Here is a 27,358-nt window from a genome sequence, read left to right as displayed (position 1 = left end):
CCCAGTGATGCACAAGGTTTACTCCTGGCTCTGCATTCAGGAACCATCCCTGGCAGTGATCAGGGGACCATATGGGATATTGGGAATCAAACCTGGGTTGGCTGCGTGCAAGGCAAAAGCCCTACCTGCTGTGCTCCATCCAGGCCCTATCAATTTACTGTCACCATGCCTGCAATGCACACCTTACACACTAACAACTTAACACCAACATGTACCTTTTTCTAGAAGTCCACTCCATCCACCTTTGGTTCTAGTTGTGACATAGCAACTATCAACAGCAGATTGCTACGCCACTACCAATTAAACTTATCTAAACAAACCTAACTGTAGTCATAACAGAGCTGAGGAAGAGACGAGGCCTTGCACTCCCCATCAACCTGGGTTCCATCTCCAGCATCCCATATAGTCCCTAGAGCACTGGCAAGGAGTAGCCCCCAAGGCACTGCCAGGTATGGCCCCACCACAAACAAAAAAATAAATTTATGTTGACTTTGGTGATGATATTCCACCCAATTCTATTTTGAGCCATTCTTATCTAAAAGTATCCCAGTAACATGAGACCAGAATAGCAGCACAGCAGGTAAGGCTCTTGTGTTGTGCACACAGCCCATCCACTGCAAGCCAGGCCCTGTGGGGAGTGAACCCTGAGCACCCTCTAGTGCAGGCCAGCAACAGTGAGCCTGTCCTGATGTTTTAAGCTTTCTCATTCTCAGGCACCTTACAAGCTACACACCCACATTATTGCCAGTGGTTTACAATTTTGGTAAATTCAAGTTTGTAAATTTCCCTAGTTTTGGGATATGTACCTTATTTCTATTATACCCACCCATAATCCAATTGCTATTTCACAAACCATTCATTTGACTGTTTACCTCAGTCCCTTCATACTTCACGCTAACCAACTATAATCTTTACTTAATATATTAAAAAAAAAAAGACACCATTTGGAATGCAACAACTTTATTCAAGGAAAAGTGCAATTGAATTTGTTGAAAGCTTAAAGGGGGTATTTAGAACCGCCCACCCCTCAGGCGCAGGACCAAGTGCAGAGTGGATTCTTTCTGGATGTTGTAGTCGGACAGGGTGCGACCATCTTCCAGCTGCTTGCCGGCAAAGATCAGCCTCTGCTGGTCGGGGGGGATGCCCTCCTTATCCTGGATCTTGGCCTTGACGTTCTCGATGGTGTCACTGGGCTCGACCTCGAGGGTGATGGTCTTGCCAGTGAGGGTCTTCACGAAGATCTGCATGCCACCCCTCAGGCGCAGGACCAGATGCAGAGTGGATTCCTTCTGGATGTTGTAGTCGGACAGGGTGCGACCATCTTCCAGCTGCTTGCCGGCAAAGATCAGCCTCTGCTGGTCAGGGGGGATGCCCTCCTTATCCTGGATCTTGGCCTTGACGTTCTCGATGGTGTCACTGGGCTCGACCTCGAGGGTGATGGTCTTGCCAGTGAGGGTCTTCACGAAGATCTGCATGCCACCCCTCAGGCGCAGGACCAGATGCAGAGTGGATTCCTTCTGGATGTTGTAGTCGGACAGGGTGCGACCATCTTCCAGCTGCTTGCCGGCAAAGATCAGCCTCTGCTGGTCGGGGGGGATGCCCTCCTTATCCTGGATCTTGGCCTTGACGTTCTCGATGGTGTCACTGGGCTCGACCTCGAGGGTGATGGTCTTGCCAGTGAGGGTCTTCACGAAGATCTGCATGCCACCCCTCAGGCGCAGGACCAGATGCAGAGTGGATTCCTTCTGGATGTTGTAGTCGGACAGGGTGCGACCATCTTCCAGCTGCTTGCCGGCAAAGATCAGCCTCTGCTGGTCGGGGGGGATGCCCTCCTTATCCTGGATCTTGGCCTTGACGTTCTCGATGGTGTCACTGGGCTCGACCTCGAGGGTGATGGTCTTGCCAGTGAGGGTCTTCACGAAGATCTGCATGCCACCCCTCAGGCGCAGGACCAAGTGCAGAGTGGATTCCTTCTGGATGTTGTAGTCGGACAGGGTGCGACCATCTTCCAGCTGCTTGCCGGCAAAGATCAGCCTCTGCTGGTCGGGGGGAATGCCCTCCTTATCCTGGATCTTGGCCTTGACGTTCTCGATGGTGTCACTGGGCTCGACCTCGAGGGTGATGGTCTTGCCAGTGAGGGTCTTCACGAAGATCTGCATGCCACCCCTCAGGCGCAGGACCAGATGCAGAGTGGATTCCTTCTGGATGTTGTAGTCGGACAGGGTGCGACCATCTTCCAGCTGCTTGCCGGCAAAGATCAGCCTCTGCTGGTCGGGGGGGATGCCCTCCTTATCCTGGATCTTGGCCTTGACGTTCTCGATGGTGTCACTGGGCTCGACCTCGAGGGTGATGGTCTTGCCAGTGAGGGTCTTCACGAAGATCTGCATGCCACCCCTCAGGCGCAGGACCAGATGCAGAGTGGATTCCTTCTGGATGTTGTAGTCGGACAGGGTGCGACCATCTTCCAGCTGCTTGCCGGCAAAGATCAGCCTCTGCTGGTCGGGGGGGATGCCCTCCTTATCCTGGATCTTGGCCTTGACGTTCTCGATGGTGTCACTGGGCTCGACCTCGAGGGTGATGGTCTTGCCAGTGAGGGTCTTCACGAAGATCTGCATGCCACCCCTCAGGCGCAGGACCAAGTGCAGAGTGGATTCCTTCTGGATGTTGTAGTCGGACAGGGTGCGACCATCTTCCAGCTGCTTGCCGGCAAAGATCAGCCTCTGCTGGTCGGGGGGGATGCCCTCCTTATCCTGGATCTTGGCCTTGACGTTCTCGATGGTGTCACTGGGCTCGACCTCAAGGGTGATGGTCTTACCGGTCAGGGTCTTCACGAAGATCTGCATTATCTGTTTGGGTAGGGGTGAGGAAAGAAAAACACCCACAATTTTAACAGCCAATTCTCATGCTACAACGCTTGTGTTTAAAAACAAGGGCCAGAACAATTTTAACTATTTTAATTACAGTGAGGGCGTTTGCCTTGCATGGGGCCCACCTGGGTGGGTTCGATCCCTGCATCCCGTATGGTCCCTGAACAACGCCAGGAGTAACCAGAGCAGCGCCAGGAATGAACCTCCCTCCCATCCTCCCCCACCCCCCCAAAAAAAGGGCCAAAGAAACTGTCAAGTGGGTTAAGTTCTTCCTCTGCACACAGCAGACCTGGGTTGGACCCCCGACAAGGCGACGGTCCCCAGGACCCTGAAGGCGTCACCGTTAGGTTACCTCGGGGTGTGGCCCCGAGCACCAATAAGCCCCATAGGCTAGCCAAGGGGTCAAACTGACAGACTTGCCTAAAACAGCCGGCGCGATCGAGTTCGAAACCGCAAGCCCGTCACTCACCCGGGGACACGGTCAACCGGGCCGGCCCGGCAAAGTAAAACCTACAGGGGTCCTCACTTCCCGTGCCCCCCTCGCGCCTTGTTGCCCCCGGCAAATGCCGGCAGTCGGCCGCGCACACAAGCGGGCGGCCCCGCCCGGGATTGTGAGCGCACAGGCGGTGACGTCACGGCGGCGGCGCCCGCCGGCCGAGGGGCCCCCGCAGCGCCGCCCCAGCCACTCCCCGCCGGGTCCCTCAGGTCGCCCACGGCCGGGCCAGCGCGACGGGCGCTGCCCGAAGCCCCCGAGGCCCCCGGCGTCTCCCCACACACTCCCCAGCAGCCCCCCAGCAACCCCCAACCTCAGTCCCTCACAGGGCGGCGTCCGCTCAGGAGCGCTCGCCGGCGACCGCCATCTTGCCGCGTTCCCCTCAGGGCCGCGGCGGTCCCCACGGCCCGGCGTCCCTGCCCTCGGCCCCGGCGGACGCGCGCCTCGCCCGGCCGGGCGGCGGCTCCCCGGCTCCGGTCCCGGCGGCTTACCGAGCGGCGGTTGGCGGTAACGAGCAGAGAGGAAACGACTGGACTCGCGGCACCGGCGAAACTGCCCGCGCCACGCCCGGCGCCGCCTTATATAGCATCCGGCGCGTCACTCGCCGGATCCCTCCGCAGAAAGGTCGAGAAGGAACTACTTTTCCCCGCCCCCGAGGGCCTCCCGACCGGAAACTCGCCCCCGGCGGCCACGGAGCCCCTCAGAGCCCCTCACAGTGTCCCTCTGGCCGGCCGGGGAACGGGGCTCGGCGGGGCGGGGCGCGGGGCGCGCTCGGGGAGGCCGGGCGGAAGGATCCGGCGGCCCGTGGAGCGCTGCGGCCGGCCGGCGCTCGGCGGGGGCGGGGCCGGGGCCCGGGAAAGCCCGGCGCGGATTCCCGCACGCCCGGAGCGGACTGTCCCCGCGGCCGCGCCCCGCCGCCCCCTCCCCGGCGCCAACGGCCCCCGCCGCTCACGTGGCCCCGCCTCACCCGGGGTCCCACCGCAGCTCTGCCCAGTCGCGGTCCGCTGTCCTCGCGCGCGCCCGGTCCCGCCCCCGCCCGAAACCGAGGGGGCCTTTATTGGGGGGGTCTCAGCCGCGGTGACGTCACAGTGCTTCACAAACGCCCCCCACCCCAGCGGTCCGGAGGGTCCCGACGGTGGCCGCGCGCGGTGGCCGCCGGCCCATCCCCCGCAGCGGGCACCGGGACAAGGCCGATGACTCGACAAATCTCGGCAGGGCCTGGACGCGGGCCAGCCGGAATTTGCCAAAACAAAGGAGTTACCAGAAGCTTCCACGGAGGCAGCACTGGCGGGGGCGGGGGAGGGAGTTCCAGGCGGCTTAGTAAACTCGGTAGCCCCGGCCGAGAAGCCGACCAGGTCCTTCTAGATCCTTCTAGAGAGTTCCCGGGCGTCCCTGCCTAGCCGAGACCCCGGCCGACAGGCTCTGCGGCCTGAGGGCTGACTTGGGCGCGTGTCTGTGGAAACAACGCTTCGCTCTCCCTCGGAAGCCCCGTGGCGGCCTGCGGCGGCCCCGCGCCGGCTGTCGCGTCAGGCTTCACAGCCACACCTGGGCCCGTGTGTCTGTCTCAGCGACCCCCGTCACAGCCCCCTCAGTGGCTTCTAGAACGGTCCCCGTGCGACCTCGGTGGGGGGCGGGCAGGGGGCCTCTAGGGGTGTCCTGAGGGAAGGGTGACATGGAGTCTGTCGCGCCAAGGCGCCCGCCCAGCCTGCGCGGTCTCAGCCTCTCCCCAGCAAGCGCCCGAACCTGACAGGTGACGGGTCGCTGGTGAGGTAACCCGGAGCCGCCCTTTTGTTCCCCCAAACAAGGTGACCTTGTTCAAAACAACTTGTTTTCTTTCCTCCTCCCGGGTGACTCACGGCTGCAGCTTCCTTGAGCCTGTGGAAGCGTTTCCTTCTCTGAGGCCAGGCGGGAGGCTGCGGGCTCGTGAGTCACCGGGCAGGGTCCCCCGGAGACGCGTCAATACCGCCTCCGCGCCCCCTCGGGGCAGGGACTAGTCCCCCAACCCTGAGTCCCAGCCCACGACAGAAACCAAGGGAAACTTTAGCCTCTGATTCTTAACCGCCTCCAGTGGGGACGAATCCACCATTAGGACATTAAACTGAAGAATAAAAGTATTTTTGGAGGGGCCAGAGCCGTAGCCCCCGCGCGAGGCAGCGCCCCGCGTGTCCCGGAGCCCCACCAACACAGCCGGGAGTGCGCCCAGCCGCGGTGTTGTTGACGACAAAGTAGAATAAGGAGGGTGTGTTCCAGCGGGTGATGTCACGCCGCGGGAACACTGTGTTTTTAAGTCGGCGATTAGAGCTCAGTCGCCTCGCCTCGACACAGATTTTGGGAAACGCTTCTCTGTCTCTGGGCAGGGGCTGAGAGGAGCCAAGCGGTGAAGCTCTGTAAGGTGCTCCCTGAAGTCCCGGGGAAGGACCCGGAGCCAGCAGGCGCGAGGCCTGTTTGCTGTGGGCTGATGCTGCCGCCCCGTCTCGTGACAGGTGTGGGGCTGAGTCATGCGTTGTGTCGCACCTTTATTCCAGAGTCCAGGGTACGGGAACCACAGGCCCCGGCGGCGGGAGGGGGAGGGGTGCGGGGCCAGGAAGGAGGGGCTGTGAGCACTGCTCTCTGCAGAAAGGAGCCCCAGCTCCCCGCAGGACCCAACAAGCCTCTGCCTCCTCCTCACGAGACTGACTGGGGCGGCTTTTGCCCTCGGCTGCCAGCGGTGTCTGCAGATGCCTCTGAGATCAGGAGGCGGGAGGCAGGCGGGGGAGCTGGAGGACCCCTCCTCCAGGGTCTGGCGCTCCACTTACACCCCCCCCCCCCGTCCCCCCTCCCCCCAGTCCCAAGGCCCTGGGTCAGAGCCCTGCTGACAGTGCATCATTATTGTCCTCACAGCTGCTTTTCTTTTTTCCCAAAAGGGACCGGGGGGGCCTAAACGTCCCACTTGGATTTGGGCTTGGGTATCGAGTCACGCTGCTGAAGCCCGGTGTCTCCAGCCCCAGCCTGAGACAGCTAGAATGTGCCAGAAATGAGATGAGTCATTGGACCCGTTTTCAGTTCCACCCACAGATCCGTCCTTTGCAGGCACCCCAGAGGAGAGGGCCTGGCTGGCACCAATGGGGAAGTGACAGAGGCCCAGCAACACGGCGCGATTGGCGGGCCCCAGCACGTGACGGGCTGAGTCACAAAGGGGGGGCGGGGGAGGCCGGGGCCTGGCTCCCTGTGGCCCTTTCTTCCAGCCCACAAGGGACTCGGGTCCCCTGAAGGTCACCACCTTATTTGGGATCTAACTCAGCGTCGTGACAATGTCCAGAGCACAATCAACAGACGTTTCCCCCAAGAGAAAGGAACCAGATCCCGGAGCTGGCTGGGGACAGCTGGCCTGGCTTTGTCATCGGTTATATAACCATAAAAGGTCGCTGCCGCATCTGCGGCGCAGGGGGGAAGCCAGGGGATTCTGCTCCTTCTCCTGCCCACACACCCTCGTTGCCTGGAACCGGCACAAACCGTTGGTGCCAGGTGCAGCCCCACCGCTGGCCAGGCTCCTTCCAGTGGGCCTGGGCTAGAGCTCTCTCTGGGTGCTTGCCTGGCGCTGCTCTGCCCGTCATAGGGGCGGGCTGTGACTCAGTGGTAGCACTTTGCTTGCCTGTGTGAGGCTGTTGGGTTCAGTTCCTCTGCCCATCCCCCACCAAAAAAGCCCCCTTGTGACAAAATACACGTATGATTTCTACCAGTGCAGTCAGGCGCAGTGTTAGGTAGATTGTAGCGGAGAAGAAATTTTTCTTCCACCCTTTGGAGTTACTAACTGAGACCCTGTAATGAAAGACTAACAAGAGAAAGACAATTTTATGAACAGCTGAAGTGTGCAAGAGAGATAACCAGGGTTTTTGGGTTTTTTGTTTGTTTTTGTTTTTTGGGTCACATTCAGCAATGCTTGGGGTTACTCCTGGCTCTGCACTCAGGAATTTCTCCTATGGCGGTGCTCAGGGGACCATATGGGATGCTGGGAATCGAACCCGGGTCAGCCACGTGAAAGGCAAACACCCTCCCTGCTGTACTGTCGTGCTCCAGTCCCCGGTTTTTGTTTTTAGGGGGGGCCACTCCTGGCAGTGCTCAGGGCTCACTCCTGGCAGTGCTCAGGGTGCTGCAGGCGGGCAGACAGGGAAGCCCCTCCCGAGGCAGGGCGGTCCACTTCCTGGGAAGGAATCCCCTGACCTGGCAGGGGTCCGGGAGCTGAGGCCTGATAAGACCCACCTGGTACCAGTCTGTAACAGACCCCAAGGAGGCTGGACCCCCTCTGACAGAAGCTCCCTGGCAGGCACCAAGGGCCAGGAGGGGGTTTCAAAGACCACCCCCACTGGCCCCCGCAGCCTCCTTGGCAGGCTCAGCCCCAGGGAGCAGCCCCAGTGGGGCAGGTTGGAGAAACCTGGAAATGCCACCTCGAATGAAGGAGGCGCCCACGGAGGCTGCCCGAGCCCGTGTGCTGCTCGTGCCACGTGGCCGAGCACATGCGGTGCCCGAACACACGTGTTGCCGCATTTGGCCCTTGAGATGTGGACTTTCCTGCCTTCCTGTCTAACGCTGGGGTGGGGTCTCTGCCCTCGGAGAAGCCCGGGCTCTCTCTCAGGCACGTTCCTCTCCACTCTCCCCCACCCTCTCCCTCCCCCTTCAAACCTCCAAATAGTGTCACCCCCTGCTCGTCTGCTCCTGAAATTCCTTTCTGCGGGCGAGACAAGAACCCCGTGGCCCTGGGTCCCGGGTGGCGGAGGCGGATGGGGAGAAGGTGACCGTCTCTCTCCTCCCCGCTTCACACGAGCCACCCTGGCCCCCACTCTCCCCACGACATCAAGGGGACAATGGGGGTGTCGGGGATCAAACCCGGGGGTCCCGTGCAAGGCCAGCACCCTCCCCGTGGTACTCCAGTCGGAGAGAGATACCAGGAGAACATACTTTCCCCTTGAGGTGTAAACGCTCTGCTCTGGGGCTACCTCTGGGGAGAGCTGGTCAGTTTCCGCCCAGATTGCTGGAATGGGGGTCCTCCTCACTCAGGCCTCCCCTCTGCTGGCACCACCCCTTCCCCTGCCCCCTCCCTGCAGGCTTTGCCTTTAAAACAAAAATAGGGGCTGGAGTGATAGCACAGCGGGTAGGGCGTTTGCCTTGCACGCGGCCGACCCGGGTTCGAATCCCAGCATCCCATATGGTCCCCCAAGCACCGCCAGGAGTAATTCCTGAGTGCATGAGCCAGGAGTGACCCCTGTGCATCGCTGGGTGTGACCCAAAACAAAAAAGCAAAAAAAAAAAAAAAAATAGACTTTAGGGGAAAGGAAAGGGGAGTCCGGGATTAGGGGGGTGTGCGCAGGAGGGGGCCCCTAGAGGATCCCCAGACCCTCCTCGCTGGCAGGGGTGAGATCAGAGCAGGGGTCCCCAGCAGCCTTGCCCCCCGGCTGCCGAGCCCTGCTGAGTCATCACCCACGGCTGCCTGTCCAGAGGGCCAGCCTCTCCCCTCGCAGACCGCCTGGCCCACGCATCCTTATTTTTCAAGTCAAAACAGGATGTAACAATCCAAAATAAAACAAAACAAAACAAAACAAAACGATTATTTATTTTTCAGTGACACCATTTCCCTAGGGAGCTCCGTATTCCAGCGCAAACCCTGAGGCCTTCCTTCCTGGTCATTGTTCTGTTAGAAATACCTAGTCATAAAACAAAATGGGACAAAAGCATCTAGTTTCAATCCAGGCCTTGATAACTTAATTTTATTTATGTGTTTATTTTGTCTCTTTGGGTCACCCCTGGCGGTGCTCAGGGTTCCTCCTGGCTCTGCACTCGGGATTGGCCCCCGGGGTGCCGGGGGACACTTCGGGACACTGAGTTCAAGGCCAACGTCCTTCCTGTCCTTCCTGCCGTGCAGTCGCCCTGGCCCAAGGCCTTGATAACTTTAGAAACAACCTCACCAGCTCCTGCTCCTTTAAAAATGGACGTTCAGGCCGAAGCAGCGTCCGTGGGAGTGGGAGATCACTCGCTGCAGGGGGTGGCGGGGCTTGTCCACCTCGGGAGGAGTCTGGGCCTCAACTCAGCTTCCTCCAGCACCCTCGAGTCGTCTCCAGGCCTGAGGGAGGAAACGGGAGGATTTGAACCTGGCAGAGTCCGGGCCTGCCCAGCCACGCCGCCCCGGCCCCGCGGCGGCCTGTCCCCCCTCCTCTCCGAGCAGTCAAGGCCCTTCCTAAACGCAAGCAACCGCAGCAGCAGAGGGGAAGCCAGTTCAGAGCACTGGACCTAGGAGTCAGCATTATACCAAGAACTGTCCCCTCAGAAGGCAGTGGGGGCCCTTGCTTCGCGCAACAAAATACATATTTTAATGTCTGATGAGACGCAGAGACACAGGCCTGGAGTCCAGCTGGAGGAAGCTGGCCTCGCAGACCAGCCGGGATTCTATCTCGGTTCCCCGTACGGTCCTCGGACCCCCCTCAGGAGGGACCCCTGAGCACAGAGCCAGGAGTAAGCCCTGAGCACCGCCAGGTGTGGCTCCAAATAAAAAAATAAATGAAAATTAAATGAATAAAATACAGATACAGGCACCAGGGAAGTGGCTGAAAGGCCTGAGCAACTCCGGGAGGCCCAGGTTTGATCCTGATCCCCTGAGCCAGGAGCACCGTCACCCAGGGGCAGCCCGCCCTCCTCTTGTCCACCTGCAGGTGGTGGCCAGGACAGGTGGGAACAGTCCCCACTCCCGAACACCCAGCTGGTGCTCATTCCTTCCTTCATTCTTTCGCGCACAAGTCGTTGCTGATCACAGGGCGCTGACAGCGCCGTGAGGGCAAAGGTGAGTGCAAACACAGACATTCGCTGCGGTCACCCTTCCACAGAGTCAACAACCTGCCAGCACGGGTGGACTTTGGCGGGCCACAGCGCCAGGAAACCGTCACCTCCCCAGTCCGTCCAGTTACTCACTTTTGCTTGCAGTTTCAGCCTTCTCTGAAAGTTTCGGGGTGTATACACACACACACACACACACACACACACACACGGCAAGGGCCCCCCTCCCCCCCACAGTTTTGGGGTGTACACACACGTATACACACACACACACACACACACGGCAAGGGCCCTCTGTTCAGCCACACACACACACACACACACACACGGCAAGGGCCCTCTGTTCAGCCCCCCCCACACACACACACATGGCAAGGGCCCTCTGTTCAGCTACACACACACACACACACACACACACACACACACGGCAAGGGCCCTCTGTTCAGCTACACATACACACACACACACACACACACACACACACACACACACACGGCACGGCAAGGGCCCCCTGTTCAGCTCCAGCCCCAACCCCTTGACATTTCCCTCCTAACTGCTAACTGCTCCCCTCTTTCTCTTCTGACAAAACACAACAGAGCCTTTGGAGCTTTAGCGTTAAGGATTCCAGAAAGGGAATTCTCTGCGGCTCATGAACAAAGATCCCGCTTCTGCACGACCCCGGGACTATACAGCCACTTGCTTGTGCATTATCCACAGGAAAAAAACTAGTGGAGATGCCGGGGATCGAACCCAGGGCCTCATACATGCAAAGCATGCGCTCTACCACTGAGCTACATCCCCCGCCTCTGTGAGCAGTGGCTCTGAAACTCCCTGCTATAGGCTAGTCACAGATTTTTTTTTTTTTTCTAAATTGGCATTTTGTTGATTTGAATGAGCAAAAACAAAGCAACCAAATCCTTTTGTATTTCCTAACTCAGCCTGTTCTTCCCAAGCAGTAGCTGAAGACTGGAACAAAGGGCTCGATCCTAACACTTCCCCAGTCTGCCTCCAGTCCTGGGGCTCTCGGGACCCCCGAGGCTGAGGGCTGCGAGGGGCCTCTCCTTATTCAAAGCGGCGGTCTCCACTGTCCCTTTGCACTGAGGCTCACGAACTTATTCGGCCTGCGCTCTCCTTTTCAGAATTTGCTTTTTAACCCAGTTTTTCCCGGGAATCAACAAGCAAATAAAACATCAGCCACGGGGACCTGACTTAGCAGAAGATAGTGGGGTCACTGCAGGGGGCGCCTCCCCGCTCGTCCTTGGCTCTCAGAGTCTAGACGGAGCCCCCCAGCGGGGCATGGGACGCGTCCCCTTCCTCTCTGCTTGGCCACCCCGTGTCCGTCCACGCACGCCCCATCTCGCCGTGTGTGCGTCAAGAAGTGAAGTTTCCTTTCCCGTCTAATGCTGCCTTCACCCTGCTCCAGCCCTAGGAGAGCACAGTGGGGTGGAGTCCGCCCCCCCAGCCCTGCCATGCCCCCGAGGTCTCCTGAGCGCAGAAATGGCACCCGAAGGCCCCGGGCTGGCCCTGACCTTGGAATCTGAGGACTGGCTCCTCTCCTCCTCGCTGGGGAGCCCCGGCACTAGCTCTGTGCCCAGTGCTCTGCGTGGCACCCTTTATGGCTCTGGAACTCGGGTGCCCGCCATCTGTGTCCCTCGAGGGGCAGGAGGCTCAGCAGCGCAGGGTGGGGCCACCCTGCTACCTTCCACGTCCCAGGCCTGCAACAGCGCCTGGAGCACGGCGAGCACTGGACTCGAGCACTTGACCCGAGCACTGCACCCGCATCCGTGAGTGGAGGTGAAGGAGGAACCAAAGGCGCAGAAGGCCCAGGGCCCCGTGGGCCGGCCGGGTCTGCAGCTGCACGAGACAGGGAGGGTCTCGGCCCCGCACCTGCCGCGAGACCAGCGTGTCACGGGGTCCCGCGTCCCTGCCCCGGCCCCCTCCGGTCAGGGCGCCCGGCCTGAGGCTGGACGTTGCCCACCGAGGCGCAGGCCCCGCCCGGTTGTCCACTGGGGGGTCTCTCCCCGCCGACTCTGCCGGCCGCGACCCCCGGTGGCCCCGGCGTGGCCCAGAGGCAGGACCCACTCTGGGCCCGGGGCCGAGGGTCCGGGCTGCCGGCGGGAACGGGGGGCGCGGGCAGAAGGGGAGTCGAACCCCGGCTCCCGCGTGCCGGGAGGGGCCCCTCGCCACTGCACCGGCGCCCCCCGCAAAAGGAGAGTCGGGCCGGCAGGCGCGAAAAAGGAGCTGCCGAAACCCGGGATCGAACCAGGGACCTTTAGATCTTCAGTCTAACGCTCTCCCAACTGAGCTATTTCGGCGCCTGCGCTGCCCGGCGCTCCCCGCCTCCTGAGCGTCTCCGCCGCCGCCTCCGCGCCGCCCGCCGCGCCGCCCCGCCCCCCGCCGCGCCGCCCCCCGGCCCCCGCCCGCCGCCCCCCGGCCCCCGCCGGCCCCCGCCGAGCCCGGGGGAGCCGGACGGTGACCCAGGACCCCCCGACCCCCGGTCCCGCGGTGGGCGGCGCGCGCTCGGCACGCCCGAGGCCCCGCGCCCGCCCCTCCTCCGGGCCCAGCGGGGCGCGCGACCCCGGCCCGGTCGCGGACGGGGCTGACCGCCGCCCCGGGCCGGGCAGTGGCGGGGGTCGGGCGCGGCCTTGGGGCGCTACGCGAGCCCCTCGGCAGGCCTGTCCGCACGGGCCGCGGCGTGTGCCAAGGCCCTGGGGTCGGGGCGCGGGTGCTGCAGGGGGACGGACTGAAAGCTCGTGCTCCGGCCCGCGCGGGGTCCCGGGGGGCGCCACTGACCCCCGCCCCCCACCCCGCGCGACCGGCCGCCTCGGGCTCAGGTGCGGCCGCGCCCCCTGGTGGCCCCGCGGAGCACAGCCGGGCTGCAGGGGCCGGAAGGACCCGGTGCCCGAGGAGCGAGCCGGGCCCTGGCCGGCTTCTGGGGGGCAGGGCCGAGGGTGCAGGGAGGGGCCGTGGCCGCCGTGGCGGGAGCCTGGGTGCGAGTGTCAGACCCGGTGCTCCTGTGGCTCGGGGGCCTGGGGCCACCGCACCGCCCCAGCCCGTGTCCGGGAGGCCCACGCCGCACGTGCGCACACGGGGCAGCTGCGTGGGCGCTGGGCTGCCTGCCCGCGGGACCCCACCCAGGGGCCGAGGAGCGTGTTTGGGGGCTCTCGGGGAAGGGACGTGGGCAGACAGGACCCCCGAGTGCTTGCCCCGCACACACAGGCCATGTCAGTGGCCGGGACAGCTGCAGGCCCCGGGACCCCAGGATGGGGCTGTGGCCAGGCAGGCCCCCCCTGCCCCCCGGGGTTTCCCCGCGTGCTCCGACAGAGGAGGGCGGCCCCGGCTTCCTGGTCCCGCTGGGAAGGCACAGGACAACGTGGGCTTCAGCCAGAGGGGCTGGAAGGGCAGGGGCGCACGCTCTGCACACAGGGTCTGGGTTCGAGTCCCGCCGCCCCCAGCTGAGTTTCACGGCTCAGGAGTGCCGTGGTGCCAGGGCAGCTGGCACGATGCTGGCGCCGTCCACGCGCTGCCGGGCTGAGACTGGCCACGGCCCGTGGGCTCCGACAGCCGAGTCAGGCCCATGCCGGGCTGGGCCCCAGCGCCTCACTGCAGTCGGCAGAACCCACGTGGGCAGATCAGCTGGGGGAGGTCGCGGCAGGGCCGCCCCTCAGGAACACGGGCAGGGCGAGGGCCAGGGCCGCGGGGCGGAGACACACCCCCAGCCTCAGCCACACACCACCTCGGCCTGTCCCTGCCCCCCCCCCCCCCCCCCGCTATGGCCGAGGGGCAGCGCAGCTGTGGGCGGAGCCAGGCCTGCGCCTGGGGGCGCCCGAGTCTCCCACTCAGACCCAGCACACGCGACCCGACAGCCCCCCAGTGACGGACAGCGCTGTGGGGGAGGGGCTTTATTCTCCCCGGCCGCCCCCTCCCCGTCCAGTGTCCCGGCCAGCCCGGCCTGCTGGCGTGGCTGCCGCTGTGGCCTGATGCCCGAGGGGAGCCTGGGCACCCGGGCGGCTCCTGCTGCCCAGCTCGGCCGGCCACTCGCTGGCCGTTCCAGGGCGCCTGCTGCACGGGGTGCTCTCGGGGCGCCCCAACTCCAGGAACAGGTCGGGGCCCAACAGCAACGGGAACAGCATCCACGGCTCGGACGCTCCTCGGAGCAGACTGTGGTCAGGCTCGGGTCGAGGCCAGCGCCAGGGGTCAGCGTGGGGGCCAGGCCTTCTCCACGGCACCGTGCAGGGACTGCGGCAGCCACTCGCAGTACTCGGGCAGCAGGTCTGTGGGCAGCGGGGGTCAGAGGCTGCCCACCCTCCCCGCTGCCCCCCCACGCCTGTCTGCTCCAGCCCGCCCCCACGCACACTGGGCCTCCTGACCCCGCCCCCACGCACACCTGGGCCTCCTGACCCCGCCCCCATGCACACTGGGCCTCCTGACCCCGCCCCCACGCACACCTGGCCCTCCCGACCCCCGCGCCCACGCACCCCTGGGCCTCCTGACCCCCTTGCCCATGCACACCTGGGCCTCTTGACCCCCTTGCCCACGCACCCCTGGCCCTCCGACCCCCTTGCCCATGCACCCCTGGCCCTCCCGACCCCCTTGCCCATGCACCCCTGGCCCTCCCGACCCCCTTGCCCATGCACACCTGGGCCTCTTGACCCCCTTGCCCACGCACACTGGGCCTCCTGACCCCGCCCCCACACACACTGGCCCTCCCGACACCCCCCCCTTGCCCACACACATCTCGGGTTCTTCTCCCACGCGGCCAGCACGGCGTCGCGGCTGTCGGCTTTCTGGGCGACCAGCGCCTGCAGGAGGTGCTCTGTGCGGGGCTGCAGCCTGCGGGCAGGGGGCCGGGGGTCAGGGCAGAGCCATCAGACCAGGCCCTGCCCAGCAGAGCCACCCCGGGGCCGCAGGGCTGTACCTGGCCCAGGTCTTCAGCATGGTGCCAGGGCTGGACAGCAGACTGCTGCGGAACGAGGCCAGCCTGGGGAAGACCTGGGGAGAGGGACGGGACGGTCAGTTCCGGGTGAGGAACGGGGGAGCACGGCCCGGGAGCACCGCACCCACCTCTCCTTCCAGCAGGAAGCGGGCGAAGTGCTTGTAGCAATCGATGCCATCGGGGAAATCCACCTGGACGGCGGGGAGGGGCCAGCCAACTCGATCTGAGGGCGGGAGCCGGTTAGTGGGGGGTGGGGGCGGGGGTGGGGGGGGCCCGGCCTGCACACCCCGCCCCGACTCACAGAACACGCTGCTGCGGTGGCACTGCACGCGGCCCCGCGTGTGGCAGTAGGCGGGGGGCGGGTCCTCCCGCGGCGGGTCGAACTGGCAGTAAGACGGCAGCAGCTGCGGCACCCACTGGGGCTCCACGGCCGAGACGCCTGGGCACAGGGAGGGCGGGTGAGGGCGGTGAGCGCAGCCGGCCCAGCCTGCCCACAGCCCTGGCCGCCGCTGCGCCGCTACCTTTCATGTACATCTTGGTGGTCTCCACGATCTCCTGGTAGACCACGAACTCGGGGAGCTCCCTGAAGAGCACGGAGCTGGGGTGGATGAAGACGGGGTCGTCGAGCAGGGGCGTCTGCGGAGAGGGCACAGGGACAGGGCTGTGTCCAGGGCGTGGGCCCCGACTCGCCCCCCCACGGCCGGCGCTGTGCGGCGGGGCCGTGCCCACCTTGTAGGCGTTCTTCCAGCCGGCGTCCAGCAGCTCCTCGCTCTGCACCCTGCGGGCCAGGTGGTCGCCCATGCCGGCCACCACGATCTGCCGCAGGAAGGTGACCTGGCTCTCGGAGGGCGGCTGCATCCGGGGGTCCACGAAGAGTCCGGCCTCGGGGCACACGGTGTTGACTGCAGGGCAGGGGAGGCCGGGGCTGACCTCTGGGGCTGACCCCGGGGGCCTGGGCTGCCCGCCCCCCACCCCCCTGCCTGTTCAGCTCCAGTGGCCGAGGGCTCAGTGCCCTCCGTGGATGCTGCGGGTGACGGGAGGGTCCTGGGGGAAGGCCCAGCCCGCACTGTCCTCCCGGGACCTGGACAGCAGCGGGAGCCTTCCCCAGCCCAGGCCGGCAGGCTGCTCAGAGCCGTGACCTGCACTCAGGGATGCGGCGACACGGCCTGTGACCCGGCCCTGGCCCCCGCCCCAGCCCCCAGCCTGACCGAAAGCCCAGGTGAGCGCGCGAAGGGGCCAGCCGGGAGCACGAGACGGCAGCACCGGGCACAGGGCCAGCAGCTGCGTCCACCCAAGTGCTGCCCAGGCGCAGAGACGCGTCAGCGGCGGCACGTACCTGCTGTGGTCAGCTGGCCGCGCAGACGGCGGATCTCCAGCATGGCCTTGTACCGCAGCCCGTGGGCCTCGCAGAACTGCGGCGAGCAGCCCGCGAACTCACAGGCCCCCACGGCACCTGCGGCGAAGGGTGGGCTCAGGTGGGGCGTGCGGGCACCCGGGCACCGGGAAGGGTTGGCTCAGGCAGGGCGGGTGGGTGCCCGGGCACCGGGAAGGGTTGGCTCAGGCAGGGCGGGCAGGCACCCGGGCACCGGGAAGGGCGGGCTCGGGCGGGCACCCGGGCACCGGGAAGGGCTCGCCCGCGCCCCTCGCTCACCCAGCAGCACCATGACGTCGCCAAGCTGCAGAGACGCGCCCTGCCCGGCCCAGACCCGCTTCATCTGGGCCACCCGCGCCCGGCGGGCCTTCAGCTGGGCGAGCTCCTGGTCGCTGGACGCCGGCCTGCGGACAGTGTCCCGTCAGACCAGGGCAGGCACAGGGCGAGGCTGGGCATCCAGAACAGCAACGTCCAGGGCCGTGTCCCGAGAGCAAGGCCCAGCCCGGGACTCGCCCGGCTGGCGTCGCCGCAGCCCACCCTGGAGCTCAGCCGCGGAGGGTCCCACGAGAGCCCCCGGTCCCAGGCGACCCCGCACCTGTCCAGCTCCTCGAAGAGCTCCCGGACGGTCATGGCGGCCACGACGGTGACGGCGTAGGGCAGGCAGCCGTGCTGGCGGCTCAGCGCCAGCATCTTGGCGTAGCGGGGGGCCACGGGGAAGCTGGCCATGGTCCTGCCCAGCGCCGTGATGGGGCAGCTCAGCTGTAAGCTCCGCAGCTGCTTCACCCTGCGGGGCGGTCAGCAGCGGGGACACCTGCAGGGGGCCCCTCCCCGCCCGGCCCGGCCCGGCCCGGCCCGGCCCCCCCTTACCTCGCTGTGCTCGGGGGCGCCTCCAGGGCGCCCAGGGCGATCAGCAGCTCCTCGGCCGCGATGAGGGACTCCAGGGACGGCGGCGTGGGGAAGGGGAAGTTGATGACCTGGGAGGCGGGGGGACGCGGGGCGGAGTGAGTGCAGAGAAGCAGGGCGTGACCCGACATGAGCAGGGGCACTGGGCACGCTGCTGGGGCCCGGACACCCCCGGGGGCCCCCCGCTGACCCTCCTTCTGTGAGCACCATTCGCCGAGCGTCCACTTGGCCAGCAGGCGCCCAGTGTGTGGGAGAGGCAGGAAAACGGCAGAGGACGGGCCCTCCCCCTCAGGGACAGGCTGGGCGACGGCTGCGGCTCAGGGCGCCCAGACACGGCCCCAGGGCCCCCACGGCCAGCGGCGCAGACCAGGGGCCGCCAACCGCGGTGAGCACCAGGCCGGACAGCCGCGGTGCATAAACGCCGACCCCTCTCTCGAGCTGCTGGCTGTGGCCCCCGGGCAGAACACTCTGCCCCAAAGACACTGACCACCCCCGGCCCGGGCCTGGGAGCAGGGGGAGGGGGCGGGCCCACCTTCTCGATGCTAAGCGCCTTCATCTGCAGGATCAAGTCCTCCACGGGCCTCCGGGTGATCTCAGGGGGAGGAAACTTCTCGAAGTCCCCGAAAACCGCGGAGGAGTAGAGCCTGCGAGGAGGGGCCCCCCGGAGGGTCAGGCCGGCCACTGCCCGACACGAGCCCCCACCTCCCCAGCAGCGGGCGCGGCCTGGCCCCGGTGTGAGCTGACCGCCGACAGCCCCCACAGGCTCCTCCAAACACCATCTCGGCCCCCTCTGGTTCCGCCACGCGGGAGCCGAGTACGGCAGGGAAGGCGCCTGCCTGGCGTATGGCAGACCCGGGTTCGACCCGTTCCCCATACCATCCCCGCGTCGGCCTGGAGTGATCCTGAGCTCAGAACCAGGAGTCAACCCTGACCACCGCCAGGTGTGACCCCAAAAGGAACGGAAAGAGCGTGTGGGGGACACGGGGCCAGGACAGGAGGCCAAGCCCGCGGCTGCCCAAAGCTGGCAGTGCCCACCGGGAGACCCCCCGGCAGGCCAGCCCCAGCACTGCCTGTGTGGCCCCCACAGCCCCCCGAGGAACCCGTGACTGAGACCGCAGAGACCCCACAGCTCAGCAGCGGGAGGACAAACCGCCCAACTGAAAACAAGCCACACGGCCGAGCAGACGGACACGGCGACACGCGGCCACCGCGGCACTGCAGCCATGCGACAAGCCAGACAGTGCTCAGAGCTCCGGGCCCCGCCGCGCTGCGTGGACAGGAGCAGACACTGCCCCGGGGGCCTCAGTGGCCTGGCCAGGACCGCAGGGGGACACGACCCAGAGCCCCAGCCTAGGACAGAAGGCCGGACACCCACCCAGGCTGCGGAACAGCACGTGGATCGGAGCAAGGGGGGGGGGCTGCTGCCGGGCACACGTGAGGGTGTGTGTGTGGCGGGCGCTGCCAGGCACACATGCACAAGGGGTGCTGCGTGTTCCATGCACACATGTGCGTGCTCTAGGGGGTGGCATGGTCATGCTGGCAGGGATGTGCAGCGCTGTGACCACCACACGCCGCTCTCGGACGGAGGTTGTGGCACGTGGGTGGCGCCCACGGGGGACCCTCTGGGCAGCGGCTGGAGCAGCCCGGAGCCCACCTGTAGCAGTGGCCTGGCTCCGTGCGGCCGGCGCGGCCCGCCCGCTGGTCTGCAGAGGCCTGGGAGACCCAGGTGACGCGGAAGGACGACACGGCGGTGACACGGTCGTAGTAGCGCGTCTTGACCTTCCCGCAGTCCACCACGTACTTGATGCCCGGGATGGTGAGGGACGTCTCAGCCACGTTGGTAGCCACCACGCACAGCCGGGTCCCCTCCGGGGGGGGCTGGAAGACCTGGGGCGGGGGCACAGGCAGGCGCCCGCATCAAGAGACAGCCGCAGAACAGACAGCGCGCGACGAGACAGTGAGGGACAGGCAGCGCCTGAGGAGACAGCTGAGACAAGCAATGTGAGGAGACAGCTGAGGGACAAGCAGCGTGTGAGGAGACAGCTGAGGGACAGGCAGCGCCTGAGGAGACAGCTGAGAGACAAGCAGCGTGTGAGGAGATAGCTGAGGGACAGACAGTGTGTGAGGAGACAGCTGAGGGACAGACAGCGCGTGAGGAAACAGCTGAGAGACAAGCAGTGTGTGAGGAGACAGCTGAGGGACAGGTAGTGTGTGAGGAGACAGCTGAGGGACAGACAGCGCGTGAGGAAACAGCTGAGAGACAAGCAGTGTGTGAGGAGACAGCTGAGGGACAGGTAGTGTGTGAGGAGACAGCTGAGGGACAGGCAGGAGCCCATGTGAGGAGACAGCTGAGGGACAGGCAGCAATGAGGAGACAGCAAAGGAACAGGCAGCACATGAGGAGACAGCTGAGGGACAGGCAGCGCGTAAGGAGATGGCTGACGCGCGGGCGGGTCCGTGTGTGCAGCGGGCAGGGCGCGCACGGGGTACAGCCCAGGAGGGGCGAGTCGGTCTGGCCAGCCGCGCAGCCAGACGAGCTCCTAGTCTCGTGGGCAGGAAAGCCCGGGCCCGGGCCGAGGCTGAGGCCAGGCCGTGTCCGCCCCAGCCCGGCCGTACCTGAGCCTGTTTCTCAGGCGCCAGCAGCGAGTAGAGCGGGAGCACGTGCAGCGGGAGCGAGGCATCGGGCTGCTCGTCTGCAAGGAGGACAGGCTGCTGGCACCTCCCGGGCGCCGGCGACACGGCCCACCTCACACACACTGACACTCACACACATGACTCACACAACCTGTCGGGCATGCCTGAGACACGGCCTCCTCACACGCACACACAGACACAGTCACACAGCCCGCCAGGCATGTGTGACACGGCGACCTCACACACACAGACTCACACACAGACTCACACAATCTGTCAGGCAGGTCTGAGACACAGCCACCTCACACACACAGACTCACACACACACACAGACACACACACACTCACACAATCTGTCAGGCACGTCTGAGACACGGCCACCTCACACACACAGACACACACACCCCGCCCGGCGCGTGTGACACGGCCACCTCACACACACACACTCCTGGGGCTGCACCCCGTGACGCCGGCCCAGGGGCGCTGCGGCGGTGACTGAGCCTCAGGGGCAGAGGCGACCCCCTAGCATGTGCAGCACAAACCCGCCAGCCGTCCAGCCGTGACTCGCCTCCATCCGCCCCGCTGTCCCCCAAGTCCAGGTCCAGGTCGGAGCCGAGGGCATCCTCCTCGTCCATCTCCGCGTCCCTGTCCTCGTCGCCCTCGCCCGCGGGCAGCACCGAGTAGCTGTCCAGGCTGATCTTGGGCAGCGTCTGGAACAAAGAGCACCGGGCCCGGAGTCCCCTCCCTGCCGCCCTCCCGGGGCCCCGGAACCCAGGGCTCCCCCCGGCTGCTGCCCGAACGCTCGGGCAATCTGCAGAGAAGTTTCCAGAAGCTTCCTGATGCCGAGCACAGGGGCCATGCACGCTCCCCGCCAGAGCGCCAGCGTCACAGCGACTGTCCCCAGGGAATGTTCCAGACCAGCGTTCCCATCGCAGGCCGGGCCCGGGGGTGGACGGCGGGAAACCAGTCCCAGCTGCCTGCCCTGCCCGCAGCCCGGCGCTGGGTGCCGCCTGCTGTGACAGCCACGGGCACCCCGCGCGCTGCTGGGTGTCACTGATGCCCAGACAGCAGGCGGGTGCCCGCCACACGGGTGGGGTCAGCGTCCAGCTCCCGCGCCACCTACCGCAGCCTGGGCCTTCCTGCCTCGCGCCCGCGACTTCTTGAACTTGCGCATCTCCTCTGCGGAGTCTTTCTCGGCGTCCTCTGGGGGTGGGAGAGCAGCTGAGGGGGTGGCCAGGCGGGAGGCCACGCAGGACGCCCGGGGGAAGGACAGGCCTGCGGGGTTACCTGAGGGGCGGCAGCGGGCCTGAGGAAAGGCCTTCCGGAGCCTGCGGCACAGGGCGTGCACCTCCGCCTGCCCAGTCAGGAACACCAGGATGCCCCCTGCAGAGACAGCCCTGAGCGCCTGCCGCGGCGCCCCACCCGCCGACGCCAGGGCAGGGAGAAGCCCCCAAACTACGGCCCGGCAGCAGCTGTGCGGGTGGGGGACACGGGGAGCAGCCAAGCACGGGTGGGAGTCGGGGTGGGCTGCCGGGCAGCAGCTGTCCAGCACTGGACAGGACGTCACTACCCCAGGGAAAAGGCTGGAGCTGGCGTGGCGGAGCCCGAGGCGGCAGGGGAGCCTCGGGGCCGGCCGCGCTGGGCGCTCACCGGCGGGCAGCATCCGGTGGATCTTGCAGACCTTGCGGAAGGTCTCGCCGCTGTAGTCCTCCAGGGGCGTCCGCTTGTTGAAGTGCACGGTCACCGGGAACTGCCGTGACGCCACCTGCAGCAGGAGGGGAGTGCAGGTGCGCGTATGCAAGGACATGTGTGCGTACACTTGTGCAAGGATGTGTGTGCACGGGGCTAGAGTGATAGCACAGCAGGTAGGGCGTTTGCCTTGCACGCAGCCGACCCGGGTTCGAATCCCAGCATCCCATATGGTCCCCTGAGCACCGCCAGGGGTGGTTCCTGAGTGCAGAGCCAGGAGTGACCCCTGTGCATTGCTGGGGTGTGACCCAAAAAGCAAAAAAAAGAAAAAAAAAGAATGTGTGTGTACGTGTGCATGTATGCAAGGACATGTGTGTGCATGTATGCAAGGACATGTGTGTATGTATGCAAGGACATGTGTGCATGTGTATATGCATACACAGACCTGTGTGCACAGGTGCACATGAGAGCCCAGGAGGGGTCAGCCCAAAGAGACGCCCCCCTGCCCCCGCCCCCCCGCAGGCCTCACCTTGATGACAGGGGGTGGCTGGGCGAAGAGCCGCGGGTTCTGCGTGAAGTCCTCCACACGCAGCGTCGCCGACATGATGACCAGCTTGAGCGGCATGTCTCTCTGCAGGGCGGGACACAGTGACCACGACCGTGTCAACGAGAGGCTGGGGTCCGAGCCTGGGGCTGGTGGGGATGCCAGGCAGGTTCCCAGACGAGGGACAGGACCGGGCGCAACAGCGACCTGCACCCTCCTGGCGGGCACAGGGCGCAGGCACAGGTGGGGTGTGAGCCCAGGTCCCCACAGGGCTGGGCACCCACCTTGGCCCGGAGGGTGACGATGCGGGACAGGAGGCCGATGATGATGTCCGTGTACACGCTCCTCTCGTGGGCTTCGTCGATGACCACCACCTTGTACCTCCGCAGCAGGAAGTCCTGCAGGGCGCCCCGACCGTGAACCTCGGCCCCCACACGGGGCTCCCACGGCCGGGGGCTGCTGGGCCCAGAGCAGCGCAGGCGGAGGGCAGTGCTGCCGGGTGGGCAGGGGCGGCCAGGCTGCACGCACGAGGGACTTGACCCCAAACGTGTCCACACCCACTTGCGGGGGCAGAGAAGCTCAGGGCCTCTGGGGGCTGTGCCCCGACAGGGAAGACCGGGCCCCGGCATGGGGAGCGGGCCGCGGGGGCCGGTCCGTGGTGCCCACCTTCTGGATCTCCTTGAGCAGCACGCCGTCTGTCATGAACTTGATCCTTGTGTCGTCCGTGACGTTGCCCTCGTAGCGGATCTGGTAGGAGACCACTCTGCGGGGCGGGCGGGGTCAGGGCAGTGCCGGGGACACGCGGGGCAGGAGCGGGCCTCTACACACCCGGACACGCCTCTGTCCAAGGCACTTCCGAAGCCGGCAGCCACACGCCCAGCCACATGCGAGACCCAGGGCTGCCCAGCCCAGCCCAGCCCCAGGCCCACCAGCAGGAGCAGCAGGGGTGGGGCGAGAGAGAGGCTGCCCCTGCAAACAGCGTCCTCACCGTGACGACAGGTTCATCTCTCTGGCCACACGCTGGGACATGGCCACAGCGGCCACTCGGCGGGGCTCCGTGACGCCGATGACGCTGCCGTCACTGGGAGGGAAGAGGCTGCGGTGGGCCTGGGTCCCACACACGGAGCAGTTCTCCCGCTCAGGGCGCCGCCTGGCGGGCGAGGGCGTTCCCACCCGAGTCCTTCCACCGGGCGCGGGGGGTGTTGGGGGTCCTGAGCATCCCCCCACTGTCTCCAGGGCCCCGGCCTCACCTGCTGTAGCCGGCCTCGTAGAGGAACTGCGGCACCTGCGTGGTCTTGCCGCTGCCCGTCTCGCCGCACACGATGACCACCGGGTGCTCGGCCACCGCCTCCATGATGGTCTGCTCCTCGGAGAGGATCGGGAGCCGCAGCCGCTCCTCCTGGGGTGGGGGGCGGGGGCTCAGGAATCGGGTGCCCCCTGCCCAGCGGGCAACAGAGGGGAGGCCCAGAGGGGTGTTCGGGGGCGCCCAGGCGGGGCCGCAGAGCTGGGGGCACCTCCTACGGGCACCGCTGTCCCAGTCTCATCCCGTCCACGTTGTCAGACACGAGGTGCCAGGGCCAGAAGGACACGCTGGCAGCCAGGAAGGGGGCTGCCTGAACCCTGACCAGGCCCCGCACCCGGGCACCTGCACACTCCCCCCGGGGGACATGCCTCGCCCGCGCCCACCACGACCCCACAGGCCGCACCTGCATTTCCGGGGTGCGGTTCACAGGGATGAAGACGGCCGGCTTTGAGGGGGGCCGGGCCTGGCTGGAGGCTGCTGCCTGGGGGGTTGCAGGGGTCCCGGGCGGAGGGGGCGGGGTGCTGGGCGGGGGGCTCTTGGTGCTGGCCCCGGGGGGCAGGCATGCTGCCTCCGGACCTGCGTCCGCCTCGCTGTGCTGGCCGGCAGGGGCCTCGTCCACCTCTGACTGGCCTGAGCTCTCCTCCTCCGACTCAGAGAGGGGGCGCTTCCGGCGCGCCCCACTGAGGCTGCTGACCTTCTGACCTGGGGCCACGGCCTCGGCGAGCTTCCTGTGGAGGATGAGCGGCAGCTGCAGAGACCAGGGCCTGCCTGTCACCCGCAAGCAGGTCCCCCCAGCCGTGCTCAGGGCATCCCTCCTGGCAGTGCTCCGGTGACCATCCGAGGTGCTGGAGATCAAACGGGGTCGGCCGCATACGGGGAAAGCACGCGTCCATTGTACAAGCTCTCGGACCCGGGATGGGGCCCTTGACCTTCAGAACCCACAAGAATGAACATCTGCTGGCTTTAAAAAGTCAATGTCTTGGGGCTGGAGTGATGCTAAAGCAGGCAGGGTGCTCGCCTTGCACGTGGCCAACCTGGGTTCGATCCCCCAGGGTCCTGGAACCCGCCAGGGGTAATTCCCAGTGCGGAGCCAGGAGGGACGCCTGAGCATCGCCGGGTGTGGCCCCAACACGAAACAACCCAAAACCGCTTGGAGTCGGAGCGATGAAGCGATGGTTCCAGCTTGATGCCAGCACCACCGGCACCCAGAGCCCCCGAGTGTGACCCCGGAGCAGAGCTGCGGCGACCCTGAGCTCAGCCGGGGGTGCCCATGCCGAGGCAAGGCTGCCCACTGGTGCCTCTTCCGCCCGAGACCCCAACGGCCATTCCCATGCCCAGGGCTGGCTCAAGTCTCCCGGACTCACTCCTTGGTGTGGTACATGCGCTGGCCCGTGCCCAGCTGGGACGTGGTGTACAAGAGCTTCAGCTCCGTGGCCGGGACCTGAACTTCGCTCAGCTGCTGCAGCAGTTCAGCTCGCTGGGGAAGGCAGAGGGGACAGGTGGCACCACGCCCACCTCCAGGGCAGCCCCCGGGGCACGAAAGGGACAGGTGGCCCCATGGTGGTACCCCAGGGCAGGGAGGGGACAGGTGGCCCCAGAGCGGTACGGGGGGAGGGGGGTCGGGCATACCTTGTTCTTCTTCTCCTTCTGCTCTAAGACTTTCTGAAGCACCTTCCGCTCTCTCTTGGTCAGGGGCTTCTTCTCCTTCTTGGACAGGGGCGGGGCTCGGGCCTTCTTCCTGCGCGTGCCAGGCAGGACCAGTGCGTTGCTCGCGTCCACTCCTTTCAGTGTGTCCTTGTCTGGAAAGGCACGCCTGCTGACCCCAGCCTGCGGAGGCCACTCAGCCTCTCCTAAGGTCCCCGGAGAAGAGCACTGCCCACGTCCTGCACTTGGTCATTCCCTGGTGCTAGGGATACCAGGTGGGGGACAGAGAAGGGGGGAGCTGGAAAGGAGGAGGTCACCCCTGTCCTCACGGCCAGTCCTGCCCACAGGGGGCTCCAAGACCACGGCCCACCCTCATCTACTTTACAGTGGACCAGGTCCTCCTCACTGTCTTATTTTTATTGTGTGTTTGCTTTTTGGGGTCACACAAATGTGATGCTCAGAGGTTACTCCTGGCGGTGCTCAGGGAACCAAATGGGATGCTGGGGATCAAACCCAGGTCCGCTGCGTGCAAGGCAAGCGCTCAACCTGCTACACTATCACTCGGGCCCCCTTGCTGTTTGCTTTTGAGGGGGCGCTGGGGTCCATCCCCGTGGTTCGGGGATGGAAGCTGGGTGGGTGCCGGGAAGACAAGCATCACAGCCCTGCACTTTCTCCGGCCCCAGTCCCAGCTTCCCTTGTGGGGGCGCAGACCTCCCTGGAACCCCGATTCTCAGACAAGCAGGTCAGCTGGGTTCAAAAGCCCCAGGGTTCCCCACGTCACCCAAGCGGGGCTGGGGGCTTCCAGGGCAAGCCCTGGGAACATGTGGGATCTACCAGGACTCGAACCGTGTCTGGCACACACATGGGAGGCGTGTGCCAACGGCTCCAAATCTCCTGATCCCAGCCAAGCTTCTCAAAAGTGGGTCACAACCACATATAGGGGGGGGTGTAACAATTGAGCGTGGGGGTCGTTTCCAACTTCTCGTCCCGATGAACGTCTGGCCTGCACACCAACTCCACCCGGGGTCGTGGAAGGCCTGCGTTTCCCCGACCGTGTCGGGGGAGTGCCCGGGCGGCCCTGCCGGGAGCGCGCGAGCGGGTCGCGGCCACTTCCTGGCGTGGCCGCCTGGCGGCGAGGCGACAGCGGGGATAGTCCCGGGCCCGCGCTGCTCTGGCGTGTCCAGCGGCGTGCCCGGGGCTGACCTGCCTGCCCCTGCCCCGGGGCTGGGCGCGGGCCGCGGTGGCCGCGCAGGGCCCTCCCGAGCCCGGCCCGCGGGGGCGCCTTACCCTGCAGCTCCAGCCGCACCGCGGGCGGCTCCGGGGGGCCCTGGGCGGGCCCGGGGGCCGCCTGCAGCCGCCCCCTGACGTTGTAGCGCCGGCGCAGCTTGCCCATAGCGCCCGCCGCCCGCGCCGACCCCAGACCCGACCCACGTGGGATCCTTCCTGGACCACCGGCTCGGGGCAGGAGCACTTCCGGGATGTGCTCTCGCGAGAGCGGGGCTGACCGCCTTCCCGCGGGGCGGGGCCGGCGGCGAGGGGCGGGGCCGGCGGGGCGCTCTCAGCCCAGCCCCGCCTCCCCGCGCCCGGGTCTCCTCCCGGCGTGGGACCCCCGCCGTCCCCCAGACCCCGGCCTCCGTTTTCCCAGGCCCCCCGGAAACACGCGTGAGCACGTGTTTCCGCTACGGGCGCCGCGAGGTCCTGGCTCTGCGCCGCCCGCAGAGCGTGCGCTTTGGTGCGTTCTCGCAGGCCTGCGACTCCCGGGCTGGGAGCATCCTCCCCGCCAACTGCTGCAGGGCGACCGTTGAAATTCTAGCATTTAAAAAAAAACGGCGACGGCACTAGGATTTAGTTTCGTGTTTTGTTTATTTGGGAGCCAGCCCCAGCGGCGGTGCTCAGGACTTAGTGCAGGCTCTGAGCTCGAGGTGCCAGGGATGGAATCCAGGTCAGCTGCACGCAGGGCCCTACCCGCTGCACTATCCCCCCCAGCACCAGGGTTTAAGAATGTTTAGAAAGAAACCTAGGGTAAGACCTGGCTGCAACGCAGGTAATTAGCTGTTGAATGAAGAAGGTGTGCACTGAAATTTGGATAAGCACCTCCCCCACCCAAACCCAAATCGCTTCCAACAAACTGAGGCAGAAGGTGAGATTTGGGTACTGCTCATCTCAGCACGGC

At 65.7% G+C, this 27,358-nt stretch overlaps 2 protein-coding genes and 2 non-coding genes across 4 annotated transcripts; all 4 read right to left on the bottom strand.

The window, feature by feature from the left end:
* Nucleotides 1-943: 943 nt before the first annotated feature.
* On the bottom strand, nt 944-4,008 carry UBC (ubiquitin C). Its single transcript, XM_055147627.1, has 2 exons — nt 3,852-4,008; nt 944-2,846 (listed from the first exon to the last, which is right to left on the bottom strand). The coding sequence occupies exon 2, from the start codon at nt 2,841-2,843 to the stop codon at nt 1,011-1,013; it is 1,833 nt and encodes a 610-aa protein (XP_055003602.1). The 5' UTR covers nt 2,844-2,846; nt 3,852-4,008; the 3' UTR covers nt 944-1,010.
* A 6,882-nt stretch (nt 4,009-10,890) lies between these two features.
* On the bottom strand, nt 10,891-10,962 carry TRNAA-UGC (transfer RNA alanine (anticodon UGC)). Its single transcript has one exon. It is a non-coding gene; the product is annotated as a tRNA-Ala (tRNA).
* Nucleotides 10,963-12,403: 1,441 nt separating this feature from the next.
* TRNAF-GAA (transfer RNA phenylalanine (anticodon GAA)) lies at nt 12,404-12,476 on the bottom strand. The gene has a single exon. It is a non-coding gene; the product is annotated as a tRNA-Phe (tRNA).
* Nucleotides 12,477-14,048: 1,572 nt separating this feature from the next.
* Nucleotides 14,049-26,794, bottom strand: DHX37 (DEAH-box helicase 37). Its single transcript, XM_004611135.2, has 27 exons — nt 26,473-26,794; nt 25,171-25,340; nt 24,906-25,018; nt 23,945-24,269; nt 23,489-23,637; nt 23,227-23,319; nt 22,905-23,001; nt 22,523-22,636; nt 22,224-22,325; nt 21,656-21,770; nt 21,293-21,388; nt 21,129-21,208; nt 20,574-20,715; nt 19,988-20,064; nt 19,027-19,259; nt 17,905-18,016; nt 17,337-17,443; nt 17,065-17,253; nt 16,749-16,873; nt 16,434-16,550; nt 15,827-15,999; nt 15,619-15,733; nt 15,399-15,536; nt 15,226-15,320; nt 15,080-15,153; nt 14,897-14,994; nt 14,049-14,435 (listed from the first exon to the last, which is right to left on the bottom strand). Exons 1-27 carry the CDS (start codon nt 26,576-26,578, stop codon nt 14,359-14,361), a joined length of 3,432 nt encoding a protein of 1,143 aa, XP_004611192.2. The 5' UTR covers nt 26,579-26,794; the 3' UTR covers nt 14,049-14,358.
* Between the last annotated feature and the right edge of the window lie 564 nt (nt 26,795-27,358).

Source organism: Sorex araneus, chromosome 9 (assembly GCF_027595985.1).
Source record: "Sorex araneus isolate mSorAra2 chromosome 9, mSorAra2.pri, whole genome shotgun sequence".
NCBI classification, from domain to species: Eukaryota; Metazoa; Chordata; class Mammalia; order Eulipotyphla; family Soricidae; genus Sorex; species Sorex araneus.
Note: the sequence above shows the minus strand (reverse complement) of the source record. Positions and strands in the feature narration are given on the sequence as shown.